This window comes from Rhododendron vialii, chromosome 12a (genome assembly GCF_030253575.1).
Source record: "Rhododendron vialii isolate Sample 1 chromosome 12a, ASM3025357v1".
NCBI lineage: Eukaryota > Viridiplantae > Streptophyta > Magnoliopsida > Ericales > Ericaceae > Rhododendron > Rhododendron vialii.
The window spans coordinates 12081294-12095306 of NC_080568.1; the positions used below are offsets into that span (position 1 = coordinate 12081294).

Consider the following 14013-nt stretch of genomic DNA (forward strand, 5'->3'; position numbering starts at 1 on the left):
TTGATAAAAAGTTACTTTCAGACTATCATGTCACAAAAGAGATTAAATGGATTGACTATGATCTCAATTGAAAATGAGTGCTTGGATAGTTCGATGATTTAATTGAAAAATTGCTTCAAAAAATACAATGACAAGTGGGTTTCTTTGAATCGGATAGTGCTAATCACAAAGCACTATAACTGGAGTTGCATTTTTATTTTTATTTTTTATGTAATTCAAGCTAAAAGCACAGTGTAATCTTGTTTTTGTTTTTTATTTTTTTATTTGTTTGTCTTTCTATTTTTTGTTACTTAATTGTAAGTGGGCAACTAAATTTGAGATCGGATTTGGGCGGCCCAAATGTAGCAGCCGACATTGCCTATAATCACACGCACGTATGCATGATGATGAAGACCTGAAACTTAGATATTTACTGTCTCAAAAGATATTAGTTCAACTCCCTTAATTTTGTCTCTATTGTGAGAATGGTAGTTTCTATTTTTCTAGTATTTGTTTCCTTTGTCGATTTCATCTCTTTTTTTAATCACCAATTGTTAGGACTCGGGGGATAAGATAGGAAGAGGCCGCACTTGTGGAATCAGGGGCCTGCTGTGACTTGGGGCATAGTAGACTGTTGTGTCCTCCATTCAGGTCTTGTCTCGAGCTCGAAAACGTATTCTGAATCGTTCATTATTTAGAGCTAAGAACACCCTTGTAAAAAATTAAGTTGATTGGGTATGAATAGCTTACCGATCGAATCAAATAATCTTGCCCTGTATTTTTTAAAATGAATTTGCTTACTGAATAAAAATGTGATTTGTTTACTATGTTAATGATGTCCGATTGACTTGAATTTTTACGGAGTTGTTGTTCGCATCTAACTCTAGACAGTGAACGATTCAGATTATATTTTTGAGCTTGAAACGAGCTTGGAACCAAGGGACAGTAGCCTGCTGTGCCCCTAGGCACAATAGGGCCCCTGTTGAGTTCGGCACTTCATAGGATAGATCTTTTCCCCCACTAACAAGGAGTTTGAGACTAAACTATTAACAAATTGACCTACAAACCCTATACGTGGATCCCTTGGCTCTCTATATAATTGCTGTAAAATTGGTGGAGGCATAGATTGGATTCAAAACATATACTCCACATAACACACACATCTCTTGTTGCTATCGTTTTTTTTTTTTTTTTTTTTTAAACATTAAAAACGCCTTAACAAGCTACACAGCCACATCGGCTTGAATAACAAAAACAAGAGAAAAAAGGGGCAAAGCCACCCAATTACAAGGAAGACGTCTCTTAAAAGCTAAATAAGCTACCGAGTGAGCCAAACTAGTGGCTATACGACGAATCCATCTGAGATAGAGCTTGCTATGCACATAAATGGACTGATTTTTTCCAATCTTTTCGACCTTGGTTCTGTTTTTTTTCAATAGAAGGCCCAATAAAGTGAATAGGGTTCCAAATAAGAAAAGATAAAAGTCAAAAAATGAAAGAGTCTGAAGTCAAATTAAGGAAATTAGTGAAGTAGTATTTAAAACGTATGGGGATAGTAAACATGCAGGAACCAACCAATGCACAAAAGAAAGAACGTCCAACCCATCTAATCTGCATGCCCTTCCCCCACTTTCCCTTTCTAGTCTTCTACGAGTAGTTTAAAATACGGGATTTTCTTCTTTTGTTTCATAATGTAGATCTGCCTTCTCTTCGATCAATAGTTGGTAGCCAATTGATAAATAATACTACTAGTAAATGCAAGAAGTTTTCCTAGTTAATTTCAATTTTTTTAGCTTTTGGATCTACTAATTTCTCCACCTTAGATCATCCACACGAGTCTCGATCTCTTAGTTTTCAACCAAATTACGCCAAAAAAAGAGTCAATTTTTAGTTAGCTATCCACTTTTGTGAATAGTCACCAGGAGACTCTCAAATCTACCTCTATGATTCTTTTCTTCTTTTTTTTGGTTTAGGTATTCAATTAAATGGAATTCTTTGTGCGAGAAAATAAGAGAAGGGTGTGAAAAATGTCTCATCTTCACGGCAGTTTAAGTAAAGCTGTTGTAACATTTTAGGGAGACTGGTAGAGTGGTTATTTCAAGAATTTTTCCGCTTTGATTTGCTTCAAGAACTTTTTTTTTTTTTGCCTGGTGAAAGTCAAGTAATTTTGAATTGTAGCTAGTGAGGTTTGAACCCCAATCAAATACATGAGAATATGCTCTTAGCAAACTATTTTGAACTTTATAACAATTAGGTACCTGGCCTTATCCAAAGATTAAAAAAGTGATTAAAAAAAAAAAAAATGAAGATAAGAAGATGCTCATGCTATAAAGTAAAAAGTAACAAACTCAAGTGGGAAAATCGTAATACTCATCTAAACAAAATCAGCGGCAACTTAAGCTTTGGTGGATTATTTCAAGTATAAATAATTAGAAGAATGTGTGGAAACCATAAGCACGACACACTCAGCATAATTTTTTAATCTAATTAGGAAGTGCACACCACACCATTAGCTAGTAAAATCTCTATGCTTTAGGGAGCTTTTCCTAGCCACCCAATCATCATCATCATCATCATCATCATCATCATCATCATTAATTCAAACAAAATGAAGGTATTTTGATTCCTGATAATGGAAGGGCCATCTTATAGAACTTGCTGAATTATTATTACTGTATTTTTTAAACAGGAAGAAATATAGTTATGTTTTTCTATATCACGGGAAGTACAAGAACGAGATACGTACGGCATTAACCAAGTGAGGGTCTTATATATCGATATCAAACACAATACACAAACAAAGCAAAAAAGTAGTCCCTTAATTGGAACAAAGTTCACCTTTTGGCGATTTGTTTACTGTTCGGACTCGAGAAGATTAATATGCATCTAGTGGTAGTTTCTTAGAAATTCATTAATGTGTTCATTTCTGGTCGAAGTTCATCTGATCGTCTGGGTGGGTTCTTGTTGTCTTTTTTTTCTTGGCTAGCAATGTATATCTTTTTGAGACTGCTATATGATATATGAATTTTCAGCTCAGAGGAAGGTGCGCCAAGCCATGCCAAGGCTAGGGATGAAAGACATCAATCTCCTCGTTCTTTCTCGTTTTGTATCAGTCAGATGATTAGTTTGGTTTTGTCCAAGTTATCTATAATGAATTTCGTTGGGTAAGTGCCGTTGGCTTTATTAATGCAGTACCTCTCACTTTTGTCAAAAAAAAAAAAAAAATTGGAACAAAATCAATGAGTAAAAAAATTAATTTTAATTCTTATCGTCATTTAAGATTAGGTGGGTCCCCGGAGCTCTCAGTTATTAGCATTTAGGGGGACGAAATTGAATTAGCCCTAGTTGATTTTAATGGAACCCTAATTTATGCTATTTTTAGTCATTGGTCCAAAAACAAGATTCATGCCCTGATAAGGTGAGGAGATTCCCACTAGGCCACTACAAAAGGTTTACAGTTTCATGGAGGAAGAAATAATTATGTATTTTTAAAGCGTAATTGGCAATTACATTTGAATGCGTGATTGCACCATTTGAATTGTGAAAAGGTAGGATGTTCTGGCCAGATGTCTTAATTTGGTCTACCAAAACAAAACAAAAAAAAAAAAAAAAAACGAAATTAGTCAACTGTTGAGTGTATGAAAACACACATTATAGTTAGGTGCGTGTGAAGCAGAATTTCATCGCAGCATTTCTCGTCCCGGCGGGCTTGAGATGATAGACATAATTTCACAAAGGTATTGAGAATCTATTTTTTTCAGCATATCTTTAGCCAGAAAACAAAAACTTACATTTGGGGGAGACATTAGGGCATTGAGAAATTAGAGAAAGGTAAAACTAGAATCAACCTATTTGTCGTTTATTTCACCTGCTGTCAATGATCGACAGAGAATTGTTCTCATATTGGAATGTGGATGTATATGGTGGTAGAGTTTGATTCTTTGCCGTATTTTAGGACTTCTTTGAAAGCAAACTTAGTGAATTGAGAATGAAAGAAGAATAATAGATGAACTTTATTATTCTTCAAAGTAGAAGTCAATCGACAGTGGAAACATAATCGAATGGACAATTACGTTACAAGCTACTCCTAAAGCAAGAAAAGTAAAGTACAGATAAAAAGTAGAAGCTTTTGGGCGATTGAGTGGGGTTTCTAAACGTCTTTGATTCTCGTATTTATAGGTTATCTTCTCGACTTGAAATTCAAATTTGAAGAAGCTCCCTCCCTAAATTTGAATCAAGTGGTTATTCTTCTTGTTCTTCCTCGTCTTTCTCCACGTTCTGAGAGATGTAGTTAACTCGACGGGGTGCCACATCGTGCTTGCCATCTTCAACTGCCTTCAACAACTGTCTCATCCACGATCTAGATGTTCTTTAGGCATCAAAATTGTCTGAGTCTCCTAGGATTTAAAAGCAGCTATCCACATGTCATCCAGAAACTGAAGATTCAACAAGTTCTGGTTGTAGAATACATCCAACGAGATAGAAAAGAAGAATAAATTTCGAATTCTGGTTCTAGCAGTGGCAGTCTTTTGTCCTCCTTCCAACTTCTGAACTTTCATCCTTGGCATAACTTTCTTCATCACCTAGCATAAACATCTTACGATAAGAACCGTAATTTACCAAACCAACAATTAAATTTAGTCGCATGCAGGTTTAATAAGGGCATGAGATAGAGGGTAGTTTGTGAACTGCTTAAAAGTTACAATTAATCAGGATAGGAATCTTGGTGCATTCTATTTCTTTTTTGCTGGATATACTTTTATCTATTTTCTCTCCTGTCTTTTTCTTAATCATGCTCCTAGCAACATCAAAAACCTGAACAAAGATAACACAAATTTCTGAATGGATTCTTTGGAACTCATTGTGCACTATAGTCGACAGAAATTAGTTAATTCTGTCAATAGAATATGATTAAATACACGAGACAGGATAAATTCAAATCTGCAAGGACAGTCGATCGATGGCTTTACTAATCAAATACGAATGCTCAAAGAGCTACAAAGAAGAAGCCTGCAGAACTCTCCTACCAAAAGCCAAAACGAGGAGGCAACTCTCTCAAACCCGAATCAAATGCCTAATATTTGCTCTCACACTCAATAAAGAGGCATAACAAGTGTATTTATACCTAAAGACAAGTTGTCTAACAAGTCCTAACCATATTGGGCTTCGGAGCCCCCAAAAAACCCTAAAAACGAAGTCAAACGCGTTGTTCCACGTGCCCGCTGGTCCGGACCAAGTGTACGGCGGTCCAGACCAAAATATCAGAGAGCGACGATCAAATCAGGAACAATCGGCCGAAGTTCATTAGGACGCCCGAAGGTGCCGAGGTTCGTCCGAACGAACTAGTCCGGACCAGACCTTGGGCCAAAATAATAGATTGCTCCAGAAACGCGTAACAAGCACTGGTTCGGACCATGGAGGCTGCAAACTCCAAATCGAGCCGAAATTCAACAAATCTCCACATCGGCGAGATATCCAAACCCAAATACCAAGTGAAGCCAAAACCAAAGTCAAAACGAACTGCCACAAACCAAACTCTCTCTTAAAGCTCGAACCAAAAGAGAGTCAAAGAGAGGACGAATCAAATCCTAGGAAGCAACCAAGTCCTCAACGAACAAACCAAACCGATCACCAAACTGCAGATGAACCCAAACCAAAAACAAGCATCGGAACAACCCAAAACAATGTCTGAAGCTTCGAGCAATTTTCAGAACCAAAAACAAAGTTGCAACAACTCCAAATTCCAAGTTCCGATAGCCAAATCCAAATCCATAACCAAACCAAAGAACCTAACCAAACCAAGAGCCAACCGCAAGACACAAAAGAACCAAACCGTATTCAAGGTTGCCCCAAACTCATGTCCTAAGGCGCGTGCACCCCGAAGGGCGCTCAAATGAGTGGAAGGCGGATTAAGTCCAAACCATGTTTGAACTTAACCCCATAAACCAAAGTCTTCAAATCTGCAGTCCTAAATACCAAATACCAATATTTCAACTTACCGTTGAAACCCAAGTTAGTCTTCAAATGATCTATCTCCACCAACAGAAAATACCCAAACAAATTCCCAAAACCAAAATCCGAAGTATAGATCCAATAGCAGCGAGAATGAAAATCGACTAACAAACCAGATTGATATGTACCTTCAAGAGAATCAACAGTCACCAAAGCAGACCCCCAAACAAAGTCCCCTAAACAATGTCAAGTGCTCCGATGAAGCGGTCGACTGCCATGTCGAACTTGACTCCAAGTTGCTTCTCCGAAGCATAATGCTCCCCAAAATGAACCCCGGATTGCTTCCCCAAATCATCAAAGCATTCGTGCCCCAAAGCGGTAGTATCCAGAACAGATTCCCCAATATCCAAAGCGCCAGTGGCTGCTCCACCCAACACTGTACTCCCTTCAAGAAAATACAAATTATTGCACCTAACGCCCTCCATCACAACCAGATTGCCAAATGAAACCTTTAGAGCTCCACTCTTCAAAGTGATCACCGAACCTACGGTCTCTAAGGCACCCAGAGAGATGAGATTATATTTCACGCTCGGTACATACCGAACATTATCCAATGTCCAAATGAATCCATCATGCATAACCAAGCTGATTGTACCTATTCCCAAAGTCTTGCAAGCACCGCCATCACCCACAAAAACATCACCGCCATCTAACTCTTTCAAGCTAGAGAACCAATCCCTATTAGGACACACATGACAGCCACAATCAGAATCCAAAATCCACTTCGACTCCCTCGAGTGGCTAACAGGCATGAGACTCACCAAAGCTTTCAAATCATCATCCTCATCAGAAGCATAATTGGAATTGGAGTCCTTACTCCTTAAGACATGACAATCCCTTTTCCAATGACCTTTGTTGTGACAGTAAGCACACTTGTCTTTTGCAATACCAGTTGTATCGCAAAAGAGGGAACTTTACTTGGGGCCGAGTCTTATTCCCTACAATCAAACCCTGACTGAATGTGTCCTAATGGGTCTGCTTATCTCTTAAAGGATACTCATTATTAACTAGAGAATTCGACACATCCTCAAAACGAATTTCTTCCTTACCATATAACAAAGTAGTAACAAGGTGATCATACGAAGTAGGAAGAGAATTCAACAAAATCAAAGCCTTATCCTCGTCAAGAATATTGGCATCCAAATTCTGAAGATCAGCAAGTATTTTATTAAAATCAGACAAGTGCTCATTCATAGAACTACCTGCACGGAACTGGAAACGGAAGAGCTTCTTCTTCGAGTAGAGGCGGTTCTCTACGCTCTTGGTCATGAACTTATCCTCGAGCTTCTTCCAAAGATCCTTCGCCTTCGTCTCTCGCATAACAAAATACTTTTGATCTTTTGCGAGACATAGCCGAATGGAACCACAAGCCTGACGATTAAACTTATCCCAATCCTTATCACTCATGTCCTCCGGTTTGTCCTACAAAGCAAAATCCAACCCTTGTTGAACCAAAACATCCAGAACTTCACACTGCCACATACCAAAGCTGTTCGTCCCATCCAATTTTTCAACTTCAAATTTAGCATTCAAAACCGAAGACCTCACCGCGTAATCGGTGCCAAACCCGGTTGGTACCAATTTCTTGGACGACTCCGCAAGACATCTTTAATCCAATTTTCCTAAATCACCAAACCAAAAATCCAAAGAATCAAGCGGAATAAATCGAAGCCTAGGTCGAAAACCTACGCTCTGATACCAATTTGTTGTGCAGAAGCCGAACAAATAGACGGTGATTATGAATATTGAATCGAAGAAAAAATAGATGTGTGGAGCAAACCAAACTAATTAAACCAAATGTGAGAGAAGGTGAGAGAAATCAAATAAAAGGAGAGAGAGACACACAGATATACGTGGTTCAATCTTACTTTGGGATGTAAGCCTAGTCCACGGGCAGGAGATCGATGGCTTTACTAATCAAATACGAATGCTCAAAGAGCTACAAAGAAGAAGTCTGCAGAACTCTCCTACCAAAAGCCAAAACAAGGAGGCAACTCTCTCAAACCCTAATCAAATGCCTAATATTTGCTCTCACAATCAATAAAGAGGCATAACAAGTGTATTTATACCTAAGGACAAGTTGCCTAACAAGTCCTAACCATATTGAGCTTTGGAGCCCCCCAAAAAAACCCTAAAAGCTAAGTCAAACGCGTTGTTCCGCGTGCGCACTGGTCCGGACCAAGTGTACGGCGGTTCGGGCCAAAATACCAGAGAGCGACGATCAAATCGGGAACAATCGGCCGAAGTTCGTTAGGACGAAGTCAGGAAGGGGGTCCGGACGCCCGAAGGTGCCGAGGTTCATCCGAACGAACTGGTTCGGACTAGACCTTGGGCCAAAATAATAGATTGCTCCAGAAACGCGTAACAAGCACTGGTTCGGACCATGGAGGCTGCGAACTCCAAAATTGAGCCGAAATTCAACAGCCTTAAGCAAGGTTTGACCCCTAACCTCCCAAATGAGAGTGTACACAAATGGCGCCAAACGCCAACAGAGTTGGCCCCCAGTTGGTTGACTCAAAATGACGATAGCCATTGGAACCTCATATGCCAAATGGTGAGTATAAAAAATGTCTCTAACCTACAGCAGACATACGAGGAAAACACCAACAAAAAGAGGAAAAACAAAAGAGGTGATGCTCATCGGAAAGTACATTCGGGCACACCTGACACATCATAGCCTACAATTTGTAGGTCTTTTGGGCCAACGCGAAACAAAAAGAACGATAGAGACAAAAAAGAACACACAAACAAAAAGTAGAGAAATAAAACTGAGAACTAGAAAAGTTATTAACCAACAAAGATATTCTCCAGTGAGCGCTCCAATCTTCAACAGTGACACATTCGAAACATAGTATCACAATTGATTTCTCAGGTTGCTCTAGAAGGTATTGACCTCACAAAGAAAGATCGTTCCAATACAATATCATGCAATAGAAAAGAGCAAATATTGTTATCAATTTTTGGACAAAAAGCTCAAGGACAAGTAACATAAGAAAACAATATGCTAAAGCCTTGAAAAATATAATAAGACGGACCTCAATGGCATAGTATATGAGAATGAGCATTTGTACTTTCGAATAGACACAAGCTTATACCCTTGTTTCTAAACATGGCACTTTTTATGCAAACATTTGTCTTCTAACTTCAAACTACTTTGTCACAGAAATTCCATGGAATCAAAAATGCGGAATAAGCTTACAAAGAGTAAACAGCGGGAACGTTTACTACTCTAACTGACTCATACTTGCTGCAACTATTAATCCTTGTAAACATGCCAAATTAACATAGTAATAAGAGAAAATAAACGACAATTCTCATTTCACAAAGGACTGTGACTTTAAGGATACACCAAGTCACTCAATTCTAAACAAAAAGGTAACCACATTCCAAATCACATATTGATGTAACTTAGCTAAATACATGTGCTAAACCATAATGAATTGCAAAATTATCTACCTCTGTAATCTGTTTAATGCCCTAGTTCTTCATCATATGAGGACAACCCACCTTAACGCAATCCTGAAGGCTGTCCTGTAAGAATTCAACAATCAAACCATTTTAATCAATATCAGATCATTAATTCAGAAATCAAATCAAAAGAGAAATGAGTCTGGTCTAAACCATATGATTAGTGTTCACATGCACATACTTTTCCAGTCACCCCCATTGCTGCTCACAAGATGTGCACAAGTTGTAAGGAGCTGAATTGAGAACATATTGCAATGGGTTGGCAAACAAAGTACAAGAGGTTGGAGTTGGACCCTGCAGCTTCTCCACCAAGCCCCTCTAGAACTGCAGCTTGTATATGTTCAATTGCATCCAATTCGTCTGTCCCAACACTCTTAGTTGCGTTCCATACCTATTAAGGATGCATATTAGATACATAGTTGTTGTTTGGAAGAAACTGAAAACAAAATTTGAGAGCTACATACTTACATTTTGGTGATGATGAGCAACCGTGTTTCTGCAGGCCCTCAAAAACAAACCCCCTTGAGAGTCTATTGGTGTTTGAGCGGAGGGGGGCTGGAGAGGTGTAGTGGGCCCGGCGGAGGATGGCTGCTGGAGAGGTGGAGTGGGCTGGGGAGGAACAAGCGCAGTAGCAGAGGAGGGCTGATGGAGAGGTGGAGTGGGCTGGGGTGGAACAAACACCCGTGCTGAACCACTCAAGGTAGTGGTGGCGGGATGCTGGAGAGGTGGAGTGAGCTGGGGTGGAACAAACGCCCGTGCCGAAGCACTCAAGGTTGTGGTGGAGGGCTGCTGGAGAGGTGGAGTGGGGCGGGGAGGAATAAATGCTGTCGCTTTAGCACTCAAGGTAGAGGAGGAGGGTTGCTGGAGAGGTGGAGCAGGCCGGGAAGGAACAAAGGCTCTTGCCAAAGCAGTCAAGGTAGCGGAGGAGGGCTGCTGGAGAGGTGGAGCAGAGCTAGTAGTGCCTTGGCTTGGAATAATTGTTGATGTTGAAGCTCCCGGTATCCAAGACACTGCAGAACTTAGAAGTTTGTCGGCGTTTGCATCCAATGGGGCACAACTACATCAAGCTTAGCATCAAAAGCCTTGTAATTAAGACCCCTTATGCTCCATAACTTACTGTAAAAGTTGCACATGTCCTCCTTTACCATAAAGATCGGACTGTGTAGTATATAGTAGGCATATTCCCAGATAACCTCCGGATCCAAAACAACTCCCCCTGAAATATCTTTTCATAATGAATCACATAAAAAGAAAAAGCACTTAAAGTCTTCCGGATAATTTGTATGACTCGTGAAGTGTTGTTGGCAAGACGTCACCACCCTTGTGATTAGATCTCTGAGTTCGCGTATGTCCTTGAGCATACCATTTGCGCTCTCTGTTATGGCAAAGAAATATTATCAGGAAACCAAAACTCCAAAATGAAGAAAGCTCTAAAAACAAAGAACTTCTATCTAATCACAGCTTTAATGTAAGAATGAGTTACAACGCCAAAATAATTCCTAACATTTATCAAAATTCCTCTCTAATGTGATAAAAACTCCAATTTCAGAGGGAAAACCAATTTCTAAAGTCATGAAAACTCCCAAGTTTACTCAAAAAATAAAAACTTTAATGGTAGAAGCTTTTCCGAGTACACGGCCAATGCAGAGCTATATCTCTCTCCACAGCAAGATATGGAAGGCTTTTTATACAGGAGAGAGTACTAGAAAGAAAAACACTTCAGCGTTTATTAGTTGGGCTTTTCCTCCTGCAGGAAAATATAAGCTATATATGGATGGAAGCTCCAAACGAAACACGGGCTTCGGAGGCATTTTAAGGAATGGCCAGGAGTGGGGGTTCATGGCCCATATCCTAATGGCAAAGGCATGAGGTCAAGTAAGTTATCGCTGAAACCGACTAATCTGATGCAGTTATCTAATAGAAGAACATGCAGAGACAGGACAGAAATACAGGACCACGATTGAAGATATTCGATAGAATTACAGCAGGAATAAAAATTAACTTGGGAATTCTGTCTCAATAAAAAAAAAAATCCTCTCAAGCTTTCAAATTCCTGTGTTAAAGGTAACTTCAAAGTTATTATGCAACGAAAGGATTTCGATGCTCCTAAAAATTCAAATCCTGAATCTCTGAAGTATAGACCACCAAAGATACTACCAAGAATTCATCAAAATACCAAATCAACTTTGATATGCACAAACATAAAGCAGTAGTAGTAATTCGAAAATGCCCTTAAAAATATATGTGATGTCCCTACGGTGATTTTTTTTCTCCCCTTAAAAATATATGTGATGTCCCTACGGTGATTTTTTTTCTCCCATTTAAAAAGATTCTCATGCAAATATACAAGTTATTTGATTGGAACTCAAGGAGCATGTTGACAACTTCAAATTTCATGTCTTTATTAATTTTTCTTTACATAGACGTAGCAATGTCATCCAACTACATTCCTATGACCAAAATACACATAGTTAATGTCTAGAGTTCAGTTCTAGTATTAGAAATGAATCAAGCTTATGAAAGATATTCAACATAGATTACTTTTATTATTGTTAACAAAATTTCAAAGCCACAAGCGATAGAAAAGAGAAGTCACAAAAAAGTAGCAAAACATAAAACTATAACGTTAAACATTGGTTGTTTCACAAACAAAGGTAAACGTACGCTTACCATAACTTTGTTTAGGCAGACACAGAAGAATCTCTCCTGAATCCGTTATTCTTGTCTTCCCAAGGAAAAATGCCACTCTTCAAGTACAAAATTGTAAAACCCAATCAAATCACCCAAACTATGTAGAAATAGTGCTACTCCAGCTCCCTCTCCTCTTGTTAGAAGGTTAAAAGTTACGGGTTTTCTAGGTAAGATGTGATGGTTGGATAGGATATGGAATCCTTGGAAAATGTTTCCGACCTCGCCTTCTATCAAAAAACTTGAAGTAAGTCCGAAATAGTGCACTACACTCCGCAAGCTCTCCAATTAAATGCTCCTACTCCAAAATGTTTTTAAAAGCTTCTTCCTCCTATCCTCGTCCAGTCTTTCGAATATATCATCTGAAGGACTCATGCCAACCAACTAGAAGAGAATAAAAAATAGATAAACAAGAATTATTGCAGTTACAACTTTAAAGAAAGAACCAAACAAGCTTTACAAGGAAGACATGACATAGTTTCTGTTAGAGATTAATCTTGCATGTGGAAGGGCCATGTGTGTGTGAGAGATCTGAGAGGTAGACGGGGAGTTAGGCTTGAAGACGGAAGGTGGACATGAGTTGGGTGTGTGTAGGAGTAAGATGGGGCAGTTGAATGTTGTGTGGCGAGGAATAGTTTGCTTTATGTATTAATGTATGTGGCATTGTAGTTTGTAAGTGTGGGAGTAAGAGAGAAGAGAGCAGAAAGAGTGAGAGAGACCGGGAGCCCCTGAGGGGGACTCACCCCACCACTGTGATTTGTGAGAGAGTGCGAGAGAAGGAAAGATGTGTGCGTGTGTGTAAGGTTGTGTGATTTGTTTGTAGGTATTCAAGAAAGATTAATGGAACTTTTTGTTTGAGTGTGGAGTATTTTCTCTCTTAACCCATCAGTGGTATCAGAGAGTTTAGTATGAAGATCTTGGGCGAAACGGTGAAGAATGAGGAAAAACCAGCTGTTCCGAAAACAGGCTAATTTTTTTTTGCTTTTATCCCTGTAAGAGAGACGGGGAGGCCCTAAAGGGGGACTGCCCACCCACCATGTTAGTGAGTTGTGTGTGAGATGAGAGGGGTGACAATGAGTGAGATGTGGGTACGTAGTTTTGTAAGAGATTTTGTATTTAAGTGTGAAATTCTCTCTTAACCAATCAGTTTTGAGTTGCAATGTGATTGCATAAAGTACCTTAATCACTGCTGGAAGAGCAGAAAAAGCTGCATCACTGGCTTCTGAAGTCCACGGTTGACAGCATAAGAAGAAAAACATGTGAACATTCAGAAACCAAACAATAAGAGTTATTTGCGACCGTTAAATACTTTCTGTAAGACATTTTACCTATTTTTCAGTGTTTGGTTGAACAAATCAGAGGTAAACTGTATGGGGATAAAACGACTTACGGTGGAAACTCCCGTAATTCATTTTACAATGTTCACTGTTATCTCCCTAGTCCCTTCCTACAACCCAATTGAGTATTTGTACATTAATTCCCTGATTCGGCTCTTCTCCATCCGTTTCCTTCTCATATCCAAAACTATAATCAATTTCCACAAGTATATCTCTCTCTCTCTCTCTCTCTCTCTCTCTCTCTCACACACACACACACACACACAGACGCAGCACCCGCACACATGTAAACATAGCTGTTACCACCTATGGTTCCTGCAACCACATCAATCCAATAGACTTTATGTAAATAATTTCTACAGTTTTCTCCCATTCAAAGAATTGTTTAAGGATTTTGGGTCAATTGCAAAAATCTGAAGTGCTTTGTCAATTAATAGAGAGGGAGAGAGATAAAATTTTACATTATGGATTCTTTGGAAGGGTAACTTCATTAATGATGAGTGTTGGAGATATGTTTGTTGCCAAGAAT

The 14013-nt window shown here is 39.1% G+C and overlaps 2 protein-coding genes across 2 annotated transcripts; both read right to left on the reverse strand.

Moving 5' to 3' along the window:
• Positions 1-6167: 6167 nt before the first annotated feature.
• Positions 6168-9658, reverse strand: LOC131309434 (uncharacterized). Its single transcript, XM_058336070.1, has 5 exons — positions 9641-9658; positions 9499-9522; positions 8441-8569; positions 7041-7413; positions 6168-6868 (listed from the first exon to the last, which is right to left on the reverse strand). The coding sequence occupies exons 1-5, from the start codon at positions 9656-9658 to the stop codon at positions 6168-6170; spliced, it is 1245 nt and encodes a 414-aa protein (XP_058192053.1).
• Positions 9284-10639, reverse strand: LOC131309435 (proline-rich extensin-like protein EPR1). Its single transcript, XM_058336071.1, has 4 exons — positions 10605-10639; positions 9928-10516; positions 9641-9850; positions 9284-9522 (listed from the first exon to the last, which is right to left on the reverse strand). The coding sequence occupies exons 1-3, from the start codon at positions 10637-10639 to the stop codon at positions 9665-9667; spliced, it is 810 nt and encodes a 269-aa protein (XP_058192054.1). The 3' UTR covers positions 9284-9522; positions 9641-9664.
• Positions 10640-14013: the final 3374 nt, after the last annotated feature.

Bases quoted from the DNA above. Each gene is read 5' to 3' on its own strand.
- LOC131309434 (XM_058336070.1), bottom strand. The intron at 7,414-8,440 runs GTTAGGGGTCAA...TTTGCTTTGTAG, and splicing joins TGTACACTCTCATTTGGGAG to GACAAACCGGAGGACATGAG. The intron at 6,869-7,040 runs GTAAGGAAGAAA...GTATTGCAAAAG, and splicing joins TGTTACTACTTTGTTATATG to ACAAGTGTGCTTACTGTCAC.
- LOC131309435 (XM_058336071.1), bottom strand. From the start codon at position 10,639: ATGCCTACTATATACTACACAGTCCGATCTTTATG. The intron at 10,517-10,604 runs GTAAAGGAGGAC...AGCTTGATGTAG, and splicing joins TACACAGTCCGATCTTTATG to TTGTGCCCCATTGGATGCAA. The intron at 9,851-9,927 runs GTAAGTATGTAG...CATCCTTAATAG, and splicing joins TTGCTCATCATCACCAAAAT to GTATGGAACGCAACTAAGAG.